The sequence below is a fragment of the Podarcis liolepis genome (assembly GCF_965112155.1).
Source record: "Podarcis liolepis genome assembly, chromosome: 1".
Classification (NCBI taxonomy): Eukaryota; Metazoa; Chordata; class Lepidosauria; order Squamata; family Lacertidae; genus Podarcis; species Podarcis liolepis.
This window is the reverse complement of record NC_139554.1, coordinates 58,386,494-58,412,127: the sequence shown is the minus strand read 5'-3', so window position 1 is coordinate 58,412,127 and position 25,634 is coordinate 58,386,494. Positions and strand designations below refer to the sequence as shown.

General features: G+C 41.3%; 1 protein-coding gene across 8 annotated transcripts in view; it reads left to right on the top strand.

Annotated features, from left to right (window-relative positions):
• The first annotated feature begins 734 nt into the window (after positions 1-734).
• Positions 735-25,634, top strand: part of PPFIA1 (PTPRF interacting protein alpha 1) — a 59,272-nt gene continuing 34,372 nt past the window's right edge. For 6 of the 8 annotated variants that reach the window (XM_083462422.1, XM_083462418.1, XM_083462416.1 and 3 more), the window contains exons 1-6: positions 754-1,974; positions 3,351-3,614; positions 19,759-19,860; positions 22,344-22,508; positions 24,392-24,466; positions 25,485-25,586. In XM_083462422.1, coding sequence (XP_083318548.1) covers positions 3,351-3,614; positions 19,759-19,860; positions 22,344-22,508; positions 24,392-24,466; positions 25,485-25,586 — 708 coding nt within the window. In that variant the 5' untranslated portion in view covers positions 754-1,974. Of the gene's footprint in view, positions 1,975-3,350; positions 3,615-19,758; positions 19,861-22,343; positions 22,509-24,391; positions 24,467-25,484; positions 25,587-25,634 lie in introns of all 8 variants that reach the window. The other 2 variants (XM_083462420.1, XM_083462421.1) reach the window with 2 other exon arrangements.

The window sequence follows — 25,634 nt, the reverse complement described above, 5'->3', positions numbered from 1 at the left end:
ACGTGACCTATTAAAATCCAGGATCCGAGAAACCGACCCCCGGCCGGATTCGAGTTCAGTGCCCAAGGAACACGACAGAAACAGAAGCAGCTGAGCATTGCTCACTGTGTAACTCATTAACCGGGGCAGTTCCCTTCCCCCACCCTCTTCACCCTTCACAAAAATGTTAATCCCCTGCAGCTAAGCCCTCAGAAACCCCTGCTAGGAGGTATGTTTTCTTTTCCATCCTTGTACCAGATGCCTGCCAGCGAGTCCCTCCTCCTCTCCACCCCCGGGGCCTGCCTTGCGCCTCCAGCTCACAAGGGGAAGAACACGGCTGGCAGGGCGAGAGGGCAGATCTCCACCAGCGAATGGCAAGAGGCAACGGAAAGCAGCCTCAGAGCCCCCCAGGTGATGATGGCAGGGTGAACGCCCCTTCATTTAGGAAGCAAGACAGCACTGCGTTCCACGGGGCTTACTCGCGGGTAAACGTGCCCAGGATTTGCAGCCTTGGTTTCCCCTTCCCCCCGCGGGAGAGAGAGAGAAGTTCTCCTCCCCAATCCCACTTGTAGCCCTCATAAACATCCCTCACAACAGTACAAAAGCGCGTGGTTTCATCCCCATCGCGGGGCTCCCCGCAGCGGAGTCTCGAACCCGCAGCCCCGAGCCTCCGGGGCGGGAGAGAAGGACGCAAGGCAGCGGCCCAGTCCTTGACGCGCGGTGCATTGTGGGCCACGCACTGTTGTGTGCAGGAGCCGCGGAGGCTGCCGGGAGCGGCGGGAGGCGGCGACGAAACTCTGAACGGCGGCGGCGGCGGCGGCGCGGAGCAGGAGGAGGCGGCGGCGGCTGAGGGCCCGGCTTGGGAGGCAGCAGCGGCGGCCGGACTCGCGCAGCTTCTCCTCGGCTCCACCAGCGGGAACCTCCCGGGCCAGAGGCCGCCGCCGCGGGACGGAGGAGCGCCGAGAGAGCAGCAGCAGCAGCGCCGCCGCCGCCGCCGTGGCCACCTCGGATGCGGAGGTGGCGGCAGGAGGAGGCGGAGCGACCTGCGGGTGGGAAGGCCGGGCTCGAGGGTGAGGGGCGCTCGCCTCTCTCCGCCGAGGCCTCCGGGGAAGGGAAGCGAAGCCCCACCTTCCTGCCCCCTCTTCTTCCTCCTGGTGAGGGGGGAACCTCCGAGGAGAAGCAGCTCAACTTCGGGCTCCCCCCCCTCACCCACTCCCAACTTTTCAGCCGCTTCTGCGTTTTATTGGTTTTTCCATCCAATTTCTACACTTTGGGGTGGGGATTAAGGATTGGGGCTGCTCCCCCTTTTTTTTAACTTCCAGGGAAGATGCCCAGAACGGTTTCTGTGCCCCCTTGAAGCTTCCCCACCGCACACGCCGCCACCCACCACCGCCTCTCTCTGAAAGAAAACAACCAACAACCCGCTTAAGAGGAATTATAAATGCGGGACAAGAGACCCGAGAAGCTGAAAGAAGGAAAAGTTCCTGCGCTGCCTAACGAGAGGCGGGTTGGAGGAGCGCCCTCCCAGCTCCTGCGGGAATAGAGAAGTTCTCCCAACTTTTTTGGTATCTTCGGGTTTTTTTAAGTAGCGCCATCGTGACCTAAAGTGAGCTTTGTATACTGTGCACTGTTGATTGATTGTCGGCCTAGAAGCACTGAAAACAGTTGGCCCTTTTTTTTTTTTTGGCCACACGCTTCTCCTAACCTGGCTTTTTTTGTAAGCCAGGATTAGATAGGAAGGGAGCTTGCTTGAAGACTGGGTTGTTCCGTATCTTGCTGCTGCTGCTCCTGTTGGACCATCTCCTTTTCCAAGCAAGATTATTTATCCTCTTGTTTGCGGTTCAAGGATTATTTAATGAATGGATTTTGTAGTCAAGCTGGATGGCTGCTCTACCATTTGAAATGTTTTTGGAAATCATGCCGAGTTGCTGAAAAGAGCTGATATTGCTGGAAAATTTTAGCCTCTGGCAAAGCCTTTTTTGTTCACCGACCAAGGTAAATGAAACAATGGAAGCTTATAAATTGTTTTAGTTAGCAGCTATAAAACATGAGATAACTAAGAGAAAAGTAACTACATACATTCCACTTTGATTATGTTGATTAATGCCTAAGAATTATAAATGAAGTTTTTCATTATATTATATAATCATAAACGTATGGGGAGTGGAATTGGTCCCACTGCATGGCCCTTGAGAAAATTGCTTGCTTATGTTTAGCTCAGTCTTTATGAACATCTAAGGAAGGATAAAGGACTTTATTAGATGAACTCCTTAATTTGGTTGGCTTTAACAGAAAGTTAGCTGTTCAGTTTTGTCAGGGAACAGACACATTTACTCAGGTTTTTTTTTGTACTTTCTGTAATGCTGTACTGAAGTGTATATGTCCACATACACATTAAAACTTAAAGAGCTTTACAGTCACTATTATTAAAATAGTTTAACATGTGCTTTGATGCTTTTGTATTTTGTTCCCATGGTGGCTTTTTGTGATGCATTGTAGGGTCTAGTGATGCTGTATTGCTGTTAGTGCTTTGATCTTCTGCTTGTTCATGAGGTTGCTTTTTGTGTTGTACTTCCTAAGAACCTGCCTGCTTATTAATTGATGGCGGCATCCAACTGCAAAAAGGCTCTAATGCTATTTTAATGGCAACAAATTTCTGTAATGGAGATTGTGTAGCTACAATAATAAGCTCATGTAGACAGTAAAACCTAGGTAGCTTTCATGAGGGCAGAGGACAGTTTTAAGAACCTGGGGGTACCTATTTTTCCATATAATTGATTGTAGTTCTACTGTAGATCTTTGATTTTATATGCATCATAAGCTTGCTTTTGAGTTTTGTACCAGTTACAGGATAGGATGCATGCTCTTTAAATCAACGCATTTACATTGCTTAATAACTACTGCCTGTGGTTCTATACTTGCAATGCAGATTAGATTTCCTAATCTCACCCACAAATATGTGGGTGATTCACCCCTATGCCTCTAATAACTTCAACAGGATAAAGTGTGTTGAACAATTGTGTTAAGTGAATCTGAGGACTTTAAAGGCATTTGGTTTTGTCAGGTTATAGGTAATGTAGCATAAGAATCTTGTTAGGAGTAGCAAGTTAGAAAATGAGGTATTGTGTTAGCAGTTAGTACTAGTAATACATATTTGTTTTATACTTAGCTCATAAATGTCATTTGACGTGACACAGTTGTAAAGGCACTGCTAACAAACCTCCACTGCTACATTCAGATAAGTTAAAGAGGTTGTGGGGTACTTTATGTCATTGGGGAGGACCATTGCACATAAAAGCTCTGTTACTCTGGATTTGTATTTTTTGCCATGTTAATGGTATAGCTAAATAAGTCTTAAATTTCATTTCCAGATGATGTGCGAGGTGATGCCAACTATCAGTGAGGCAGAGATTCCCTCAGGGGGAAGTGGAAGCCATGGTTCAGGTTCCCCCCTACAGTCGGATGCTGATTCCCATTTCGAGCAATTAATGGTATCCATGTTGGAGGAACGAGATCGCCTTTTGGACACACTGCGAGAGACTCAAGAGACACTAGCGTTAACACAGGGTAAACTACATGAAGTTGGTCATGAAAGGGATTCTCTACAACGACAGCTTAATACTGCACTGCCACAGGTATGTTTTTTTTAAATATATATATACAAGCAAACTTTGATATCATTAAACTTTAGATCACTGTCTTCAGGAATTAACATGTGAGTTAAATGAAACACTTTAAAGAGCCCATAGTATGATTTTTTTCCTTTGTTTAGTGAAATAATATAGGAAATACGAGACAAAAAGTTTAATGTGAGCAGGAAAGCTTTGAAGGTTGCTTCATACTGCACTGTTGTTGCAGGATAGACTCTCAGAACCTTGCAAATTTAGCTTTAGGTGGCTTTTTAGCTTTTTTAGAAGTAACACTTCGTAATCAAGGTGGCCAGCAAGATTTCTAAGGCTAGAATAAGCAAACTTTTTGTGTAAGGTTTGTAGTAGTGTAAGTAGAGTGGTGTTGTAGTGTAAATTGACAGAATTGATTGGCATTAAAGGTGAATTGCTTTACTCTTAAAGATATCAAGGGTTCACCTTTAGAGAGGTGGAATTAAGCACATATAGAATCTGAGCAGCAACTGGAGGGCTTATAAATTTAAAAAAACTACAATTCTGGTTGTGCCCCTATTATTTCTTAGGTGGGGAGAGAGTGGGAGAGGGAGAATCTAGAGGTGTCAAACATAGTGAACCACTGTTCTTCTCCATATTAAGAAATTGTCATCTTGGTCATTCTCTGTGTCAGGAGAGAGCTGTAGCAGCAGTCATAGTTTGCAGTCAGGTTTCTATAGATCAGAAAACAAGCACATTATAGCCCCACCCCTGCACCCTTTGTGTCCTTTTCTCCTGTCAGAGGCTGGACTATCCTATTAACAGCAGCTGCCAGACACTATTCTATTAGGCTCTCTAGCAAAATAGAGAGCCACTCAAGTGCTGGGGTATCCCTTTCTTTCTCCTGATAAAGAAAAAGCCCAAACCACCTGTAAGAGTTACTGGTTCCAGGATATGTGAGCATCAGAGCTCAGTGGGGTTTTGGATCAAGTCTGTGGTCACCAGATGTAGTCGACTCAGTCAGTTGCTGGCATACAATAAATTTAAGACTTCTGTAATATAGAATCCCTCCAGTTAATGCCAGGAGAAATAGCAACAGATAATTGATCTTTAATAAAAAGGTAAAGGACCCCTGACATGTTAAGTCCAGTCGCGAACGACTCTGGTGTTGCAGCGCTCATCTCACTTTACTGGCTGATGGAGCCAATGTTTGTCTGCAGACAGTTTTTCCGGGTGATGTGGCAAGCCGCTTCTGGCAAAACCAGAGCAGCGCATGGAAACACCATTTACCTTTCCGCCGGAGTGGTACCTATTTATCTACTTGCACTTTGACATGCTTTCAAACTGCTAGGTTGGCAGGAGCTGGGACCGAACAATGGGAGCTCACCCTGTTGCGGGGATTCGAACCATAGAGTACATGCAAAAGGTCCCATATTCAGTCCCGGTATCTCCAGGTAGTACAAGGAGAAACCCTTGTCTGAAACCATGGAGAGCCACTGGCAGTTATTGTCAACAATACTACGCTAGATGGATGAGTGTTCGGGTGGGACCCCTAAATGGCTTGTGATCCAACAACCTAAACAGAGAGCCTCTGCCAATATCAACTGATCTCAGGCCCTAGGATTGGCAGGGGGGGCAGGAAATGGCAATAGCTCTCCCTGGTTTCAGTTAAGGGTCTCTCTCGGTTCTGCCTGGAGATACTTGGGAATGAACCTGGGATCTTTGGCATGCAAAGCATGTTCTCTTCTCTACTGCTGAGCTATAGCCCTTCCCATTAAAAAGTTTCTTATGTTCCTTTCTTAACTGAACCATCATACCTACTTCTGAGATTTAGTTAACTACTTGTTGCCCTTGTGCTGCTTCAGTATTAAGTCTCTTCAGATTATTTGGTGTGTGTGTTTTTTAAGCTGCCACTTAAATACTGACATATGTGTTGAGCTTTAATGGAATGCAGAGTCTGCAGAGAAAAGCTCCTTATTTTGGCTGTAGTCTTAAATGAGAACACAATGCATTTGTTATATGTAATTGTTAGAAGAGGATATTTAAGGCTTTCTCTCCCACAGGGATATGTTTAGGGGTGGGGAGAGAGCGGGGAGGGTGTATCAGTTTAAGAAGTTACTTTGGAGACTGCCAGAGGAGAGAAACAATAGGATTTTATTTTTGTTTGTATATGTGTAAATAAAGAAGCAAGTAGCCCAACTATAGCCACCCCCTTGTCAAGTATGCTACAAGTTGATTCCACTACATAAGACAATACCTCTCTAATAATTGGCATGAGATTACGGTAATATGTTTAACAAACAGTCTTGTGGCACCTTAAAGATGAAGTAATTTATTCTGACATAAGTTTTTGTGGACTTATTTGTCTTAAAGATGCAACAGGACTCTGTTTTTGTTTTAAGAGACTAACACTTGTACTCCACTGGACATGGAACAAATTATACAGCATTACGATCTAAAATAATCAGCACTCAAAAACACCACAAGAAAAGCAAGAAAACAGAAATAGTTTTTCCTTATGTTGGGTCAGATCAGAAAGTAATTAGCCCCTGTAGATCAGTGTAACAAAGGGTCTCAAATCCAGTTTCACTGATGTTAACTAAATACTGAAAATTGAACCTAGAGCCTGATTATATTCAAAGTCTGAACATGGTGAAGCCACTTGGCATTCTTGCTTGGTGTAGAGATTGTTAGAACAACTTTATTTAAAGCAGAGATGGGGAACCTGAGGTTCTCCAGATACTGGGTTGCAACTATGTGTCATCCCTGACCATTGGTCATGCTGGCAAGGGCACATGGAGTTGGAGTCCAGTAACATATAGACAACCTCAGGTTCCTCATCCCTAGTGTAGGGATAACTTTCATAAATAAATAGCATTACACTGAGAATTTTGATATATTGTTTGCTAGACTCTAGCATTTGGACTTCTTTGGATGTGCATATGGTTGGCTGAATGAAAGTTGAAGATTTAGAGAGGCAATCCTATTGGTTCCTCCCTCCTTCAGAGGGAGTGTAACCCCATCAAGAGCAGGCAACCTACTATCCATCCAGTCTAGGGAACCATGCACTAACAGTGCCCCAGTCTTAAAGGCAAGCATGTTTTTTAAATGCTTGAAGACAATAATGGAAATGCTTCTCCAGACTAATTTGTGGCCATTTTTAAAAAAACGTATGCTTAAAGCCAGTGTTAGAAACTGAGATATGAAACCTAGGAGCTAAATGGCACCTTAAACCTAGGTTATGGGTGCAACAACGGAATATCTAGGCGCACTTTTTATAACAAGAATACAAAGCTGAAAATGATTGAACTGCAACTAAAATCTTATATTCATTTTCCATATGGTCTAGTCCTCATCTGACGACTTCAATAATAATAATAATAATAATAATAATAATTATAATAATAAATTTATATCCTGCCCTCCCCAGCCGAAGCCAGGCTCCGAGCGGCTAACAACAGTAAAAGTAATACAGCATTCTAAAACCAATTCAATCTAAAATCAATTCAAAATCAAAGTAATGGCAATCATTGGGCTAGAGTTCTATGAGGATTACCAAAGCAGGGGGTCAGGCTGTGCCTTGGCCAAAGGCCTGGTGGAACAGCTCTGTCTTGCAGGCCCTGCGGAAAGATGTCAAGTCCTGCAGGGCCCTAGTCTCTTGTGACAGAGTGTTCCACCAGATTGGGGCCACAGCCGAAAAAGCCCTTGCTCTGGTTGAGGCCAGCCTAACGTCCCTGTGGCCTGGGACCTCCAGGATGTTTTTGTTTGAAGGCCTTAAGGTTCTCCGTGGGACATACCAGGAGAGGCAATCGTGTAGGTATGAGGTTCCTAGGCCATATAGGGCTTTAAAGGTTAAAACCAGCACCTTAAATATGATTCTGTACTCCACCAGGAGCCAGTGCAGCTGGTAGAGCACCGGGTGAATGTGATCTTGCGGCGAGGACCCTGTAAGGAGTCTCGCTGCGGCATTCTGCACCCGCTGGAGTTTTTGGGTCAGTCTCAAGGGCAGCCCCATGTAGAGTGCTTCCCCTGCCCGCCCCCCTAATATTCTTCCTTTCCTTCCAATCTGCAGCTTTAATCTGAAATCTTACGCACAGTACTGTGCTCAGAGCTCAGAAACTGCTCATGCTAATGAAATTCCTTGTCTCAAAACGCTTAGAACAATGCTAATTTTGAACGCTGCTTAAAGCCTAGGAAATAAGTTGATGGGTGAATCAAATTCACATGTCTAATTTTAACCTGGACAATGTGTCATGTTGTTTGGACACTAAGCTATTCGTTTCTTTAATATATAGAGGAAAACGACACGAGGGAAACTTGAGGCAGCTTATCTAACTTAGTGCTCAGTGCCTAAAGAAGCATTTACATGTTTTCATAATCACATACCGTTCAGCTAAACAAGCAAAATATCTGACTACCAAAAAATAAAATAAAAAATGGCAACAACTAAAACTGTACCCATTACCTCTTGAAATTAAGTGCAAATTTAATATGTATTGAATACATAGGTATGATATTGGGGGTATGTGTTATTGTTGGTTAGTGCATGAAAGTTAGTGTTAAATAGTTTTTATGTGTTTGGCTCTACAATAATACATTTCACCACTAAATATATATTTATTTAATCTACAACACATGGTGTATTTGTGCACCTGTACTTACAAGCAGGCCCATGCAGGGCTTGTTGGAGGCCAGGGGCAGGAGTCTTGTTAGAATAAAGTTATCAACTCAAATGAAAAAAGCAGATGGTCCCTGACGGGGCCTCCTGGCTGGCTTAGACCTCAGAGGCCTAGGGCAAGTGTACCTGGCTGCACTTCCCTTCATGGACCTGCTTACAAGTGAATGGAAAATCAAGAAAAAATTTTTTTTCTTGACATGCAGTTACTAAAATAGGCTTTGGAATTAGTGAAACAGTTTTTAAATTGCAGGCATGGAGAGTTGCACTTCTTTATAGGCCTGCAGGATGAGTAATCTCAAGCAGTACTGATTAAGTTGTTGTAAAAGAAATGGTCATAATTGCTGTTACATGACTAATTATAGTGATTTGCTTGTGACACATAACATGAACTCTGCAGAAAAGAATGTTAAAATGTGAAAGGCTTGAATGCCCTTGTATCAGTGTCCCTTCATGTTATTCTAATACGGTGGTACCTCTGGTTATGTACTTAATTCGTTCCGGAGGTCCATTCTTAACCTGAAACTGTTCTTAACTTGAAGCACCACTTTACCTAATGGGGCCTCCCACTGCTGCCGCTATGCAATTTCTGTTCTCATCCTGAAGCAAAGTTCTTAACCCGAGGTACTATTTCTGGGTTAGCGGAGTCTGTAACCTGAAGCGTATGTAACCTGAGGTACCACTGTAGTGCAGATCATGCAATACATTTGTCCAAATAGCTATTAACCTGTAATATATTCTAAAATACTGAAAATTTCTTAGTGTAAGCTTCCAATGTTGTCTTTTTTTTAAATAGTTAGGCTGTTTTTTTCCTCCAACTAGAATTTCTCCAACTAGGCTTTGCTGTGAATTTTTGTACCCTGGATAAAGGTTGAATCACAGCAAGCAAGCTGTTAAATGTAGGAACTCGTTTAGGATTAGCCTCTGTGGCATAGATCCCTTTAATGTTTAGGCATATTCTCCCCTTACCTACACAAGTTCTGATGGGAAAGAAGACTTTTCTGTCCACAGCCATCAACAGGTACCTCAAAATATCTCTATTTAGGCATACACTATGCCAGCTAAGCTGTGAGCATGCTGAAGCTGCCCTGTGGTATCAATGTGTTACAGCCTACAAAAGTTTTGCCTGCTTCTAGAATCGGTCCCTGCCTGTCTTCTTTCACGATGGCTCAGGTCAGCATGAACTGAGCTCTCTAAAACTTGTAAACTTCTCTATGGCCATGTGGTATGCTTTTGCATTACAGCTGTTGTTAAATAACACAATTAGAAAGAGATATGGAATACACTGCTTTGCTTCTTGAAGAGGAAGAATCTTTTCTCACAAGTGAGGGCCTCTCCCACTGTTGATGAGTAATCCACATTCTTAAGAGGCTGGAGCAACTCCCCTACCAAGAAAAGTTACAACATTTGGGTCTTTTTAGTATGGAACCTGATAAAGATTCAGGACAGGCAAAAGGATGTAGTTAGTGCTTCATGTAGTGCAGGAGTAGGGAACCTTTGGCCCTCTATGTGTTGCTGAACTTGTAACTCCCACTAGCCCCAGTAAGCATAGCTGATGACCAGGGATGAAATGAATTTAAGTTCAGCAACATCTGGAGGGCCAAAGGTTCCACACCCCTGACATATTGCACAGGTAAACCCCCACGGGATGTAGTAATGGCCACCAACTTGCGTGGCTTTAAAAGAAATGCTGGCAAATTCACGAAAGAGAAGACTATTGGTGGCTCCTTATCACAATAGCTGTTCACTACCTCCAGTATCAGAGACCGTATGCCTCTGAATCCCAGTTGCTTGAGAGCATATGAGAGAGTGCTGTTGTACTCATGTCCTGATTGCAGGAATCCCATAGATATCTGATTGGCCACTGTGGAAACAGGATGCTGGATTAAATGGCTCATTGGCCTGATCCAGCATATCTCTTCTTACATTCTTGGTACATGCAGATGTTGTTCATGAGGGTAGAGCAGTAATTCCCAGAGTGCCAGGCAGGGGTGGATCTACTATGAAACTAACAAAGCTTAAGCTTCAGGGCCCCTCATCCCAGAGGAGGCCCTGAAGTGACTTTAGTCCACATTGCTTTAAAAAATGGGGTCTAGTAGACCCAGTTTGAGTCTCATGACTCAATTTTGTGTTGTATATATTACAACAATCTCAAAGTTTGAAAGTCAGTAGCACAGATGTTGTAAAGGTGTGGTGATCTGTCATGGAACAACTCAATTGAAGAAGATAACAGTGGTTACCCAGACCTTGTGGCTGGTTTTGAAGGGACCCCCATATTGGTTCAAGCGTTAGGGCCCCCAAAATGTAGGTCCGCCACTGGTGCCAGGGCCCAGTAATGTGCTATGAGAAGCTAGTTTTTGTTCTATGAAAAATTAAATATTCTTTTAAGCCTATTCAGTTCCCTATTTCATCTTTGCAAAATTGACTGCTCTAGTCTTGCCTCCTTCCATTTGGCCTCCACAGGTCATGTAATCCTGACATTGGTTCTAAATGCATTTGGCCAATTCAACACCTCCCAATGTAGTGAAGCAGCATAATTGCTCATACTTAGAGGAGGCTTTCTATTAAGTTTCTGCATGAGTCACTGTTCTAGGCATGGCTCCTTCTAGTTAGGTGATAATCCCAGAACGGTGAGTCATGCAGAAATGTGTAAAGACAGTTCCACTGATGGTGTATAATTCTTGCTCTTAACTATCTATAATGAATGGGCCACCAGCTGCTGATGAATTGCAATTTAATCATTCGTCAACATTTGCTATGATGGCTGGGGGAGATATAGGATATAGTCCAACAACATGTGTGGAGAGCAACAAGTTGTCCACCCCTTCTCTAAAACATAATATTTTCTTAGGGTGCAAGTGTAAAGTGGTCTAATTCTAGGAGAGGGGGAAAGAAGTGGCTCTGCCATCAGTAGTTTTGTGAAGCACTGGGCCAAATATGAAAAAAAGTTTAAACACAACATTTATTCTAGCTATTAAATTATATTAGATGTTGGAGATAAAAATGATTATAGTGATGAACGCAGTCTAAACCTTACACCTCCAAATAACTACACAGCTTGTTTCAGGAACTGTTTGTGCTGAAAATTTTCTTGCTTACAAGTATACAGGGATGCTAAATTGAGTACATTTTGAACTGCCATGAAATAGGTGGCTAAATTCTTGCTTATGAAGTTGGAGGTTACGAAATGCATTTGCATTCTAAGCAGTAATGAACTTGAAAGCTGTAAATGCAGACGGGAGTTTACAACTTACAGGGTGGCCAAGTTCTTTCAGTAATTTGAAGACTTTCAGATGTTATCTGTATCAACACCTAATTGCAATATTTAAAGCACATTTCCCAGTAAAATGTAATTGGTTTGCACCCGATTTAGAATGTCATCATGCATTGAAAGCTACTATCACTGGCAAAGTTGTATGGCTCCTGTCTTTTGTGAAAAAATAGCTAGGACAAGGTATTCTTAATTCTGCGTCCCCAAACATTGAAAACATCAATAAAACATGTAACCAACCTCCTGATCACAAATGCCTGATATTGCTTAACCCTGTAGCAGAATTCTAGATCTTCTTCCTCTCTCAAAGTGATGACTCTTATTTTTTGCACTTTGGAACAGTTCATGAGCAGCTTATAAGTCATTAAAGTATTTTAGTTGCCATCCTTCTTCTGCCTGTTGTTTTTGGGAAGCAAGTTTTGTTTAACGTTTAAATAAACTTAATTGTTGTATTAACAAAACTTTAGAAGTAGCACTAGAATCCTTTGTCTGTTATTTGTCCCAAAGTGTCATGTCAGCTTCTCTGTTCTTCCTGTAGATGTTTAATTTTTTATGTGCTTGATAGTGGGCATTGCCTAGGATAGCTAGAAACAAGGAGTTACATCAAAAGTAGCTAGACATAACAGCAAGCACTTAAACACTGCATTTTTTAATTATTATTTTTGTATTTGGCAAGTGTTAAATCTGCAGAATGTCCGAAAGTTTAATTCTAGAGTGCCAGCTAGCATTACTGTATTGAACAGTGTGTGCTTGGCATTTCACAAAATGCAAAAAAAGGTTCTTGCTTAAAGAAGCTTATAGTTCAGCAACATTTACCTCAAAATAATTTAGTCTTCAATGTGCATATAATGGTCATTGCCTTTTAATTGTGATGGCTCAGCAAAAATGCAGAATTCTAGTGAAATCTGAAAAAAAGAATCTTAAACAACTGGGACAGGGGGTAGAAGGAAAAGGTATCATGAGCGAATGACAAGTGCTATCCCAGAACAGTTAATTCAGTTAGGAGTGAAATGCAGTCAATGCTTTTAACTACTTCAAAGAATCATTGAAAATTAGGTGGGCTGTTGTTGTTTTTCCCTGCTCAGAATTTGTTGAAATAGAAGTACTGGGTATTTCATTTAATATGTATATTCTACTTTGCAGTGTGCATTGAGCAGAGCTATGATTTAGGGAAAGTTCCCTGCTCACAAGTACTGCAGATAAATGCCTACAGCCTTACAAGATCAGCTGCCAACCAAAACACACTATAGGAGAGTGAATGTTTCTATTGTGAAATCCTGGCATACTTTTCTCCATGGGCCCCAGGACCATTCGATTTCACTGAGGGGAACTGTGGAGAAAAAGCTTAATGAGAAATTCAGAACTCTTGGTGCTGAAAAGTCAAATGTAGGCCACTGGAATATGTAAAGCATACTTGTTTCTAGAACACGTTCATAAGGAAAAATGTAGTTGCCACAGGCATTTTTTAGTAAGTTTTATATTTGCAGTGGTGAGAGGATTTTTGAGACGATACCTCTGGCCATCAAATAGAACAAGAGGTTTTTTTGTTGATCAATTGACTGGGGTTTTTAAAACAGGTTTAACAAACAAACAATTATATTGCCAAACAATGTTTTGTTTTGTTTTAAAGGCATTAACATTATGGGAGCAAAGAAGATAATCACCAACAGGTTAGATAGCTATGTTAATTACAAAAACCAAATACAGTGGTACCTCGGGTTACAGACGCTTCATGTTACAGATGCTTCAGGTTACAGACTCCGCTAACCCAGAAATAGTACCTCGGTTTAAGAACTTTGCTTCAGGGTGAGAACAGAAATTGTGGCGGCACGGCGGCAGCAGGAGGCCCCATTAGCTAAAGTGGTACCTCAGGTTAAGAGCAGTTTCAGGTTAAGAACGGACCTCCAGAATGAATTAAGTTCTTAACCTGAGGTACCACGGTAGCTGTTACTGTGAAACTATGACATTAACAGGGCTCAGGGTAGTGTACATGGACCTCTCACTGTCCTGTTAGTTTAATAGTTGGAAAAAATCTATGGTATAGGTTAGGTTGAGCTTGTGATTGCTGAATGAGTAATGCCTGAGTCCAGGTTTAAATGCAAGTGCCCCTGTTCCTAGCCTTATATTCTATCCTCTAAGTCAGTGGTTTCCAAAAAGGGGGGTCCATGGTCCTATCCCTTGCCTTCCCTCCACTAGTTTTTTGTCATTTTTGTGCATTTTTTCAATATATTGGCCAAAATATTTTTGAAATCACACCACGATAACAATTTTGACCCAGCAATATGCAGCAATGTATTGCTTCTCGCGCGAGGGAGAGCAAGGAAGCCGGTTTCAAGGCACCGCTGATCTGAACTGCTTTCCCTCACACTGAGAGAGACCAGGGCAGCCGATCGCCCTCACTTCAAGGCACCGTGGCACTCCCATCCCCTGGCACTGAGGTGAAACAGTGTTTCTCAGTCAGCAGGAAGGCAGCAGCAGGCACAGCGGATATGCATCTTCACTGGCTGTCACTGCTGGCAGCCCCATGGACAACGGCTTGATCTCCGCGGCTGCTCCTTCCCTCATCCTCACGCCTGGAATCTCCAATTTCAGACATCATGATATATCAGAATACTGCAATGTTGAAAATACTGCTGATATATCACAATGTTGAAAACTAGATATCGCTCAGCCCTAGTCTGTTTTTTAGTGTAACTAAAATCCTTTGCTTATTAGGAGATATCCACATTTTGTTCAAAAAATTGCTTTGCAGAGGTAACTACCATAGAGTTATCAACATTTTCAAAAGTAGGGAGTCCAAGGCTTGGCTTTTGAAAAAGAGGGGGTCCTCTGTAATCAGCTAATTAGGAACCTCTGCTCTAGGTAGTAATAACTGTTTGTGTTCTTGTTTGAATGTACTATACAGTGGTACCTTGGGTTAAGAACTTAATTCATTCTGGAGGTCCATTCTTAAGCTGAAACTGTTCTTAACCTGAGGTTACCACTTTAGCTAATGGGGCCTCCCGCTGCCGCCGTGCCACTGCTGTGCAATTTCTGTTCTCATCCTGAAGCAAAGTTCTTAACCCGAGGTACTATTTCTGGGTTAGCGGAGTCTGTAACCTGAAGCGTATGTAACCCGAGGTACCACTGTAATGTTATAGTAGGTAGTGGGAAAAGATTTGCCGTGCTACTGGGTTTGCCCCTGAGTCTTTGAATGCTAGAGGCTGTGCTCCCTTTGCTATCACAGGACAGCACAGTGAAATACAAAAGGTCAGCTGACATCTAAACAGTGACATTTTTGGCATATTTGATAATATTTGACTGGTATCAAATAGACCAGGGGTCAGCAACCTTTTTCAGCCGTGGGCTGGTCCACCATCCCTCAGACCATGTGGTGGGCCAGACTATATTTTGAAGAAAAAAAATGAATGAATTCCTGTGCCCCACAAATAACCCAGAGATGCATTTAAAATAAAAGGACACATTCTATTAATGTAAAAACACGCTGATTCCTGGACCGTCCACGGGCTGGATTGAGAAGGCGATTGGGCCGCATCCAGCCCGCGGGCCTTAGGTTGCCTACCCCTGAAATAGACTGTCAGTTGTCCAGTGTGTCAATCCTACCCTAGCAGCAACTTTGGCCTATGTTATAGCTGGAATGTGTTGTGGGAAAGCATGTTTGATTATGTGATGCTTCCTGGAATTATCTAATTTGTATGCACAGCAGTATTTCAACTGTTCTACAGTATGTTTTTTGCTGTTCATTTTGAAAGAGTCCATTTTTAAAAATAAGTAATTGATATCTTTGTGTTCTCAAAATAATTCATGAGATATGCTTATTTTTATCTGTAAAGATAAAGTCAGAAGTCTAATTGAATAAAAATATGCAAAGCATCTGCAAGCAGTAGAATGACACATGGTTCTACTGTTTGCATCTGGTGTAAATCCAAGAAGTACCCTTGGACAGATGACTGTCTCCAATATGGCGTCAGAAAGTGGTGGGAAGCTAATTTAGGATCATTCATCTAGTAGTGCTGTCATTTTCCAGTAATGTATACCAAGCTTTTGTACTGGAAAAAACATTTGTATCCAGAAGTGTTGTAATGCTTTAGTTACAGAGTACTACAGTTTCAGTCATCCTAAAACCCAGTTTCCAAGATAGCAAGAATGAAGAATGTTTAAAGTAGTTGCCATAAATACTCATAAAAAATTCAGTCAGAAAGATGAAGAAACGAGTCCCACTCTTTAGGTATAAAGAAATTTAATTGAGTTAAATATTTTTACCTGCACATTCCTCAACTTATTCTGTATTATGTCCCCACATCAGTCAAATTGAGGAAATATATTTTAGATTTCACTCAAAATGTGTTTCATTCAGTCAGTTAACTTTGGACCTGCAATTTCAACATAGAACACTAACATTTCTAAAGAAGATCTATTGAAGCTTGACAATCACCTCAGTTAAGCTAAGGAAATCTACTATTGTAAATGATCTTGCATGTGCTTATAACTGGCTATGCATATTTGAACGCTCTTGTAAATGATCTTGCATGTGCATATAACTTGCTAGGCATATATGAAATATACAACACAGGATGTGGTTTATTGCTGAAAACATTACAATAATTTGTTTTTAGTCATCATAAGAAGCATTGTTGCCTAGCTGGCAACATAAGTGTTTTGAAATACATTGAAAAGAAAATATTGCTTTGAGTTGCATTCTATTCAAATGCTTGACAGAATGGCATTTCCATCCAAGTTCTTGTTACACTTTTACAGCTTGTTCATATGTGACTAGAGAAGCTTTAGGGTCAAAGTATATTATTGTTAATTTGCTAGTGTATTAAACATTAGGTGGAGTATAATATAGTTAGCCCCCTTGCACTCATGGAAGGGGTTTCCTCCAGCAGATACCAGATCGAAGGTGCAGATTAAATCTGGCTGCTTATGAGTCTCCCATTCTAGGTGCAAAATGAATGGTATAAAGTAACACAAAAGAAGAAGGGAAAGCATGCATGACTTTTAAATTTAGTCAAAAGGCTTTTATAATCTTGGATTCTAGATTTTTTAAAAAATGCATGTTTCATTGTTTTCTGCCCGTAACATATACCGTATTTTTCGCTCTATAGGACGCACAGGACCATAGGACGCACCAGACCATAGGAGCGGGAGAACAGGGGAAAAAATTCTCCCCCTCTCTCCTCAGCGTCCCTTCAGCAAAGCGGTAGGAGAAACGGAGCCCCTTCCATTTCTCCTGCCGCTTCGCTGAAGGGGCACTACGCAAAGAGGGGGAGATTTTTTTCTTCTTGTTCTCCCCCTCTAAAACAAGGTGTGTTCTGTGCGTTCAAGGTGCGTTCACCTGAAGCCTCCGGAGACCAGCGGGAGTTCCTTTCAACCTGCTCTTTGGGGCTGGCGGGGGGAAGCGCTGCTTTCCCCCACTGCCAGCCCCATAGACCAGGTCGGGGCTCACCGCCTTCCCGCTGCTCCCCGAGCTTGTGGGGCTGGCGTGGGGGGAAGCGTTGCAGCCTTCCCCCCACCTTCGTACAGCCTTCGTAGCCTCTGCAGGGCAGCGGGGTGAAGGCACCCCGCTGCCCTGCGGAGGCTTTGCGCAGCCATCCGCAAGCTAGAACAGCGAGACAGAGCGCTCCTTAGCGCTCCGTCTCCCTGTTCTGGCTTTGGGCTTAGCCGCGCAGCCTGCATTTGCTCTATAGGACGCACACACATTTCCCCTTAATTTTTGGAGGGGAAAAAGTGTGTCCTATAGAGCGAAAAATACGGTACATACTAAAAAGATGCATGCATCTTTGGTTAGATTTTCTTTATTTATAAAAAATGTTTATATACCATTATGTCATTAAAAAAAAAATCAAAGTAGTTTAGAACAGTAAAACATAAAACTCTACAATATAAACTATATTAAAAAGTTAAAAACAGACATCAATTAAGCATTGTGGAAAGATGTATTCAAACTGCCTATTTGGGCCTGGCAGAATAGAAAATTTTCAGCATGCATTTAAAAGTTGTTTTGTATTCTTTGTTTTATAGAATATATATAATAATGTTATGTTACTAAGCAATTTTAAAAAATCACCAAGAAAAAATTTACAACCCCCCCCCCCAGCATGCATTTAAAAGTTGTCACAAAAGGTGCCTGCTGAATCACTATTGGCAGAGTATTCCGCCAATGATCGGGGTGATGGAAGTTGTAATTCAACAACACTTGGAGGCTAACCCTGTCATAAAATGTTTGTTAAATAATGTGGTCGTACTACTTTGATGAAACTACATCTAAGTCTAAGAAGCATTGCCATCCAAATTGGTATTTGTAAATTATATGGAATGTGTGTTAATGTTTTCTATATTAAAGTGACAGGCCATATATTCACACAGATGGAATGTATATGTACACCCCACCCTTCTAATGTATAGTCATTACTTAGGACAGCTTGCCGCAGTTAAGGTCATCTATATAATACAATAACACTTAATAAAATAGCCATTTAAAGTACAAAAGAGACAAACTGAGCAGATAAAATGGTCATTAGATAGAAACATTATCTATTGAGTTGGAACAGAAGCCTCCTGAAACAAAAAAATAATAATCCTGAACTATTCAACAAAAATAACAAGGGGGGAGTCCAGCTGAACCTGAAAGCTAGACTATAGACAAGAAATATCTTGGAAGTAGGGGCATGAGCTAAATCCTTTATAACCTCAGTTAGAATGGAAGGCCACCACCTGTACAGCAGTAAAGATCAGCCTTGTTATATAAACTTTCTACATAGGATAGCTGAATGAGCTCCACAAATGCTTTCCTGATTACCTTCTTGATCTTCAGTGTTCTGTTATGCAATCAGAAGTCTGTGGTGCGACTGAAACGGCAATATAGGATATATCCCTATTCTAAAAGAGAGGTGGAAACCTCAAGCCCAGCTGCTGAATGTGACCCTCCCACCCCACCCTTTACGTGGCCCTTGGAACTCTCCATGGGCTGCAACTCTCATTAGTCTTCCTTCATACCCTTGAGGCAGGTGGGTGTATTTAGAAACCCCTGGCTTCTGTGTGGCTGGGAGCTATCTTATTGTACAAAGGTTAAGAGGCATATCCATTATTCTACCCACTTTTGCCTTGGACCACACACACACCTTTGTCTCCAGTTTTGCCCATTATTCTCCTAAAATATGATCCTTAGACTCCCCCTCCCCCAATTTAGGGCTAGGAAATTATTTTTCCTAAGACAATCCATTGCAATCCTAACTATGACCATAATAAGAGAAGGCAAGAGTTACAACCGTGTGGCCAATTTTTGTTGTAAGTGTAGCGCTTGTCCTTTTCTGGTTTTGGTAGATCTTTGTGCAAGATCCCCCAAGTGGGGATACTTCTTCTGGCCTTCAGTTACTGTTGCTCGTACACTAACCCTCTTTCTTCTGGTCCAGTCTAGATAGCTAGCATGAGAGAGTGGACAAGGTGAAGTGGAGATCGCTCCTCTTCCTCTTGTCACTGCCTGCTCTCTTAGAGAGGACTGATGGCTGTGCAGCAACAGCAAGGAGTAGCAGAACTGGACCAGAAAGCTTGTTGAGGCAATAACCTTGGCAGGTGTTTGATGACATGGACTCCTGACAACAAACATAGGGTAGAACACACATTCTGTTTCCACCAGATGTCTTCAAAACCCAGAGATGTTTCTCTACCATAAATCAAAGCAAGGAAGGTGTGACTTCCAGTGGCTAAGAAGTGGGCAAGAAGGTCAATTGTTAATCCTTCTCTTTCTGGGTGCTTTTTTCCTCTCTACCTAGCAAGGGCTCCTAGACTGTACTTCCATCTGGAAGTGAGTTTGGGGGATTGTAGTTAAGTGAATAGTGAATGGCTTATTTGCTAGCAGTCTCAGCCTGCTTTAAAGTGGAAAACCTATAGCTGAGTTTTGCAGACAGGCAGTGGAGATGGAATGGGTAGGCTTGCCCTGAAATGTAGTGGCAATGCAAGATGCACTGAGCAGGGCTATTAAATGGAACAGAGTGGTGTAGTAGCAGGTGGGAAATTCATTTTGCTCGGTGGTGGGAGACAGGAGGACTAATTTGCTAACTTTATTACTAGCATTAATATTCTACAATTCTATAAAAATTGAAGTTGGTAGAAGAGGTGAGAGTAGGATTACCTTAGCATAATGCTGCTTTTCTTTTATTTGTTGCCTAACATGTAATGCATTTGTTTGGATGTATTAATAATGAATTCATTCTTGTTTGGTTCAATTCTAGGAGTTTGCGGCACTTACTAAAGAACTTAATGTTTGCAGAGAACAACTCCTTGAAAGGGAAGAAGAAATTGCAGAACTGAAAGCAGAACGAAATAATACAAGGGTTAGTTAATTATCTGATATCATTTTGTTGCTATTGCATGCAATATTGCTCTTGACTTTGCTTTTTAAATTAAAGGGGGAAGTGAATGGATAGAACCTTAAGCTATGCTCTTACCTGTCTGAATACGGTGCTTCTGTGTGACATGTATGTTTGGGATGTGCAAGGCTTGAAAAAATGAATATATATATATATATATATATATATATATATATATATATATATATATATATTATAAATATACAACCATCAAATCAAAATCAGATAAGCCACAGATTGCACTAATAGGGCAACGTATATAACAAGTAAGATGTTATATGCAAGCTGTATTGAGCTAAAAATGCTGCAAACCAAGAAGTTAGTAAATGAATTGTGAGTATGTTTGTGGAAGAGGAAGTATTAACAGCCCAAGGATGACCAAACAGTGTTATTGCCTGGTGTTGCATGCAGACTAACCCAGTACAGTGGTACCTTGGAAGTTGAACGGAATCCGTTCTAGAAGTTCGTTTGACTTCCAAAACATTTGGAAATCAGGGCTCTGCTTCCAGTTGGCTGCAGGAAGCTCCAGCCAATCAGAAGCTGTGGAAGCCACGTTGGACGTTCGGGTTCCAAAGAACGTTCGCACACCGGAACACTCACTTCCGGGTTTGTGGTGTTCGGGAGCTAAAACGTTTGACTCACAAGGCGTTCAGGATCCAAGGTGCGACTGTATGAATTTATGCTGGGAAATGTAGTAGAGTGGCTCATGGGTGCATGCCTACTACATGTGTGCGAATGGATATCTTCCTTTTGTACCTACATATTCCACACAGTGAATTTTGGTGTTAATGCAGCAAATATGACTCCTGTGTGATAAAGTATGAATTTGTCCTTACCAGTCAAATGTATTTTTCTGAATGCTGAACTTAAGAGTTTCAGAATGAAATCATAATCATAAATTGCCACCAGGTATGATTTCTTGCCAGTATTGCCCATCGTAAGCTTCGGATATAACATTATTAGCTAAACGTACTGTTTTACTGAGTTCTGGAAATCCCCAGGAGTGCAACCAAAAGCTTGCATGTTTGGACTGGTAGCTCTTGGAGATATCATCTTTACTCCTCCAGGCATAGTTTTGAGAATCAGCTTGAATTTATATTTGGTAGTCAGTGCCAGTAGTTGATTACTTGCCATTGAATCTTTCTAGTTATTCAGGATTAACCCACTTACGTTTCAGTATGGTAATAATAGTATAATTAGAGCATTTGTGATTCAACTGTGTAAATAAATTTTTTTTGAAAGTGTCATTGGATTTCCTTTATAAAGCCAAATGAAATGTATCACTGCTCAAGATCTTAGGAATCATCTTTTGACCTTTTGGGTAATCATCAATTTTGTCATTCTCTATTTCACCAAATTAGGGCAATACCACACCAGCAAATTTAGCAGCAAGACAGAGCCATCTAAAAACACAGTAGCAGTTCCTGTCTATTTGGGGAAATTCCCAGTATTCAGGAGTATATTTGTAAACTAAAAGGGAGTAGGGATAAAAAAACAAACCCATATGGCCTAACAGGGAACTATTCTCAGCGGCTTCTGCAACTTCTGGAATGATGTGTGTGTGTGTGTGTGTGTGTGTATGTGTGTGTGTTGGTGGGAGGATATAGTATATTGCAGATAAGAGGGAATTGGCCTCTTTGAACCAGGTTGGGGAAGGCAGTCCAGCAACAGCTGAAGGACCATGGGTTAGCCAGTTTTACATGGGAGCTTAAATTCTCATAATGCTCAACTGTATCCTTTGTGAAAAACACTGCATAACAATTTTGCTTAATACAATTATAAATGATGCTCAAATTTGCTGTTGTCACTAGTTAAGTAACTTATTGGATCTCAGCTAAAAACACTGCAGGTGATTTATCATTCTATAGGAGACGTTTGCAATTAACTTGCTATGGATGGACCTGGGACCTCTGCAAGGAGGAAAGCAGCTGGGGAGGGCAGTTCTTAGGAAAGGCTAAGTATTTCAGTGGATTTAAAGTGGTGAGGATATAAGACATGTAGAGGTAGATTGTGTAGTTTTATCCTTAGTGAGAAGCTTCCCTGGCTATTAAAGGAATCGCTATAAAGGCTGAGATTACAAGAGAGCATTGATATATGTAAAAATAAATTGCTGGCAGATTATTTATCTGACTTGAGGAAAAAAGAAAACTTTTGAAAATGTCTTCCTATTCTTTTTGGTTAGCAAAGTACATGGTTTTTTTCCTCAGTTGAATTTGCCATGAAACTTTCTGGGCTACACAATTTTTCAGGCAGTCAAAGTTAAAAGAGATCATTTTTAAGACAAACAGAATTCTGTAACTCATGTGGTCATAAACAATCCATCATTGCGGGTTTGGGGTGCACATTGCATCATGATTTTATTTTCAAACAATAGCATAGCGTTTCTCTTCAGATGCTTAGAATGGAATTCATCTGTCTTCCTCATCTAAATTTTGGTTATTTTTCAGCTGCTGTTAGAGCATTTGGAATGTCTTGTCTCCCGGCATGAGCGATCTCTTAGAATGACTGTAGTAAAGAGACAGGCTCAATCTCCAGCAGGCGTTTCTAGTGAAGTAGAAGTTCTCAAAGCACTAAAATCCCTATTTGAACACCACAAAGCCCTTGATGAAAAGGTAAATGTACTGAGTGCATTGTTTATTATATGAGAAATGTATTTATACATTTGAGAAATGTATAATTGAGAAATGGCAAACTAATTAAGTGCATTAGTGTAAAAACAGTCTGTCGTTCAAAATTACTCATGTAATGCAAGTGGAAAAAATAGCTGGCTGACTTGTAAAACTTGTTTGTCTTTGTAATAACTAGCTTACCTTTGTAAGTTTACCTTGTTATAACTAGCTTACCCTTCTAAGCAGGTGTCAGCCAGTGAATTGGTCTTCTAAGGCAGTCCCCTTGGTAAAACAAACAGAAAAAGTGAAAATAACATTTGCCTTCTACTTTTGTTCAGTTGAAGCTTGATAGCACTGCTGTCTACTCCAAAATAGATGCCAGGAAAGTGGTGGCAATGTCAAATTGGAGTGCGACAGTCTTTTATTATGGTGCCTTCCCAGTCCCTTTTCATCCGTTTAGTTCAACACTTTGTTCCCCTTTTTGCTTCATTCTGTTTCTTCCTCCCTTTTTCCCAGCTTTTGGTATGCGCATAGGGGAAGAGACAGGAAATGAAAACACTTTAATGCATTTGGGTGGTGGGTGGGATCTGTGCCACTTTTAAATTGTGACATAGGGAAAAAAAAGAAGTGGTAAGAGCAGAGGGGCCAGCTTAGCCTAATACTGTTAGACGTATATGCTGTAATGCAAGAGAGAGCTTAGCTTCTTCAAGTCCCCTTCCTGACTTCTTCCCCTTCTGAGGGTTGGGACACCCTTCTGAAAAGGTGGGCTGTGATGTAGGGGGCTGAGGGGAAAGGGGATCACTGAAAACAGTGGGTCGTGAGGGAGACGGGGAGGCAGGGAATTCATCCAGTTGCCTCCTGTGTGCTTTTTCTATGGATCCAGTTCAGTATGACTATATGACTGTCCATCAAACAGTATGGATAGGCATTGTGAAATTAGAAGTTAAGCAGTTGAAGTCCCAATGACTTCAGAAGAGGCTTATCCTTAACTTTGGTTGAACAGTGCCCTTATTTCCCATTTCATAGAGAACGGTGTTCTGTTCAGTAGCTTCCATCTCTTGCTTTTGGGAAGTTCTGGGCATTTAGCCTTTTGAGTAAGCAATCTTACTCAGATCTTTTGAGTAAGCAGTCTTACTCAAATCAATAAACAAGTTCATTTATTTCAATTAATCTACTCTGAGTGTGACTAACATCAGATGGCACACCTGGTCTTTAAGCAAATATTTCATTAGTAGAAAAGCCATGGACGGTGGCTTTGATTGTAAGGATTGTGAGCAGAAATTTGCTCATGGAGTAAGACTTTTGATGTGGTGTAGGGATTGTAGGTGGCTTGGGTTGTGGAAATGAGAACCTTCTACATGATCAAGATTTACCCTTATGCTTGGGCTTTATGGGATCCAGACCCATAAGGTTTATACAGCGTATTCACAGGTGACATATTGATCAATTGAAATTTTATATTTTAATTGTTATAAGAACCAATTTCTATGCTTGTTTAGTCAAGAAAGATGAAATACAATATGATAAAATTAATATATTTAAAATCAATTCATCCTATCTAACCATGATATTGTTACCAGTCCACATTTCTGTAGTATAGCTAATACTATACTCTTAAGCTTGTCTGAGCTAGAGGTTCATTGCCTGCAAATGAAATAGGAGTTCTGAATGTATATTGGCTCCATATTGATTTTGCATAAGCTGCTTGTTGCTTGGCATTCCATAGATATTGGAAGAAATGTTTCGGTTGTTACTTTATTGTTTTTAAGAATTTAAAGATAATGTTCATTGCCAGAAATAAATATATAACTGCATGTAAATCAAAACTTCTGCACAGTTTAGTTTTGGAATTGTTTGTGTTCACACCTTGGCTCTATCTTTTTTAGGTAAGGGAAAGATTACGAGTAGCACTTGAAAGATGTAGCTTGTTGGAGGAAGAACTGGGTACTACACACAAGGAGGTAGGTCATTTCCTTAAAACAAAAACTCCTCTTGTCAGCTCTGAAGGAGCTATTGACTCTTTGAGGGGCCCAAAGAACTATGACTGAAAGGAAAAAGGGTTAGAATCAGTGAAATGCTCCCATTGCATCTCTTGGTCCTGCTGCAAATTCTAAACACCGATTCAAATGTTTGTGAAGCAGCGTGCCTTCATTCCTTCACTTTATTATTTGTGTACCACTTTCTGACAACTCCCCCCTCAAACTCAAAGCAGCTTACAACAAAGATACGGATGCATTTCAAACACTGCCCCCCCCCGCAAATCATAGCATAGGAAAACAATAACATAGTAACAATTTCATAATACATAGCAAAACAAAAATTTAGTAACATACCCCGAAACACATTCCTATACTATAAATATATAACAAGATTATGTAAACATTCAGCATTCGCACAAAAATGACAAGGGAGTTTCACAGTTTCACCTTAGTCCTAGAAACTCCCCTCCCTTGATGTTGCTCACAGTCCCTCTCCTGCAGCAGCTTCTTTGAAGGCTTCCCAAGGGCAAAGGGTGGGGTAGCTAGAAACACCCCTCCCTGTCTTCTGCAGGATAGGGACTTTGTGCAGCTTGGTGATGTTGGGAATACGTTTTCCATGGAGTCTTCTCTCTAAATGCTATCTTTTCAGCTGTGGACATGTCACTGCAAGGTTTCAGTCAGTCCTAAGAGCCAATTCACCCAACTCCATTCACTTATTAAGTAAATGGCAGTCCTAGATCATTTGTTTTGCAAAAGGTTTCCTGTCTGACAGTTGAGTACTCCTCAAAGGCAAGCTTACCATTTGACAAATATCCTCTAAATAGATTATAGAAATCAGTTCCAATTCTGCTTTAAAATTGAGGGCGGTAGTATATCTGTTGCCTATTCATTCATAAATGCAGAATTTCTATCTTTGCAAATGTTAACTGCTCCTTTTTTAATTTCTGAATTAATATCCTTTATTACCATAACTGAAACAATACTTTAATTTCATTTTCAGTTAATGATTTTGAAAGAACAGAACAATCAGAAAAGAACTCAAGCTGATGGGATGCCTGATGTTAATCATGATCAGGAGAATGCACCTAGCACTAATGGGAAGGTAGGTGGAAACCTTGGTCTTGTAGGGCTTGTTCACTCATCATTTCTG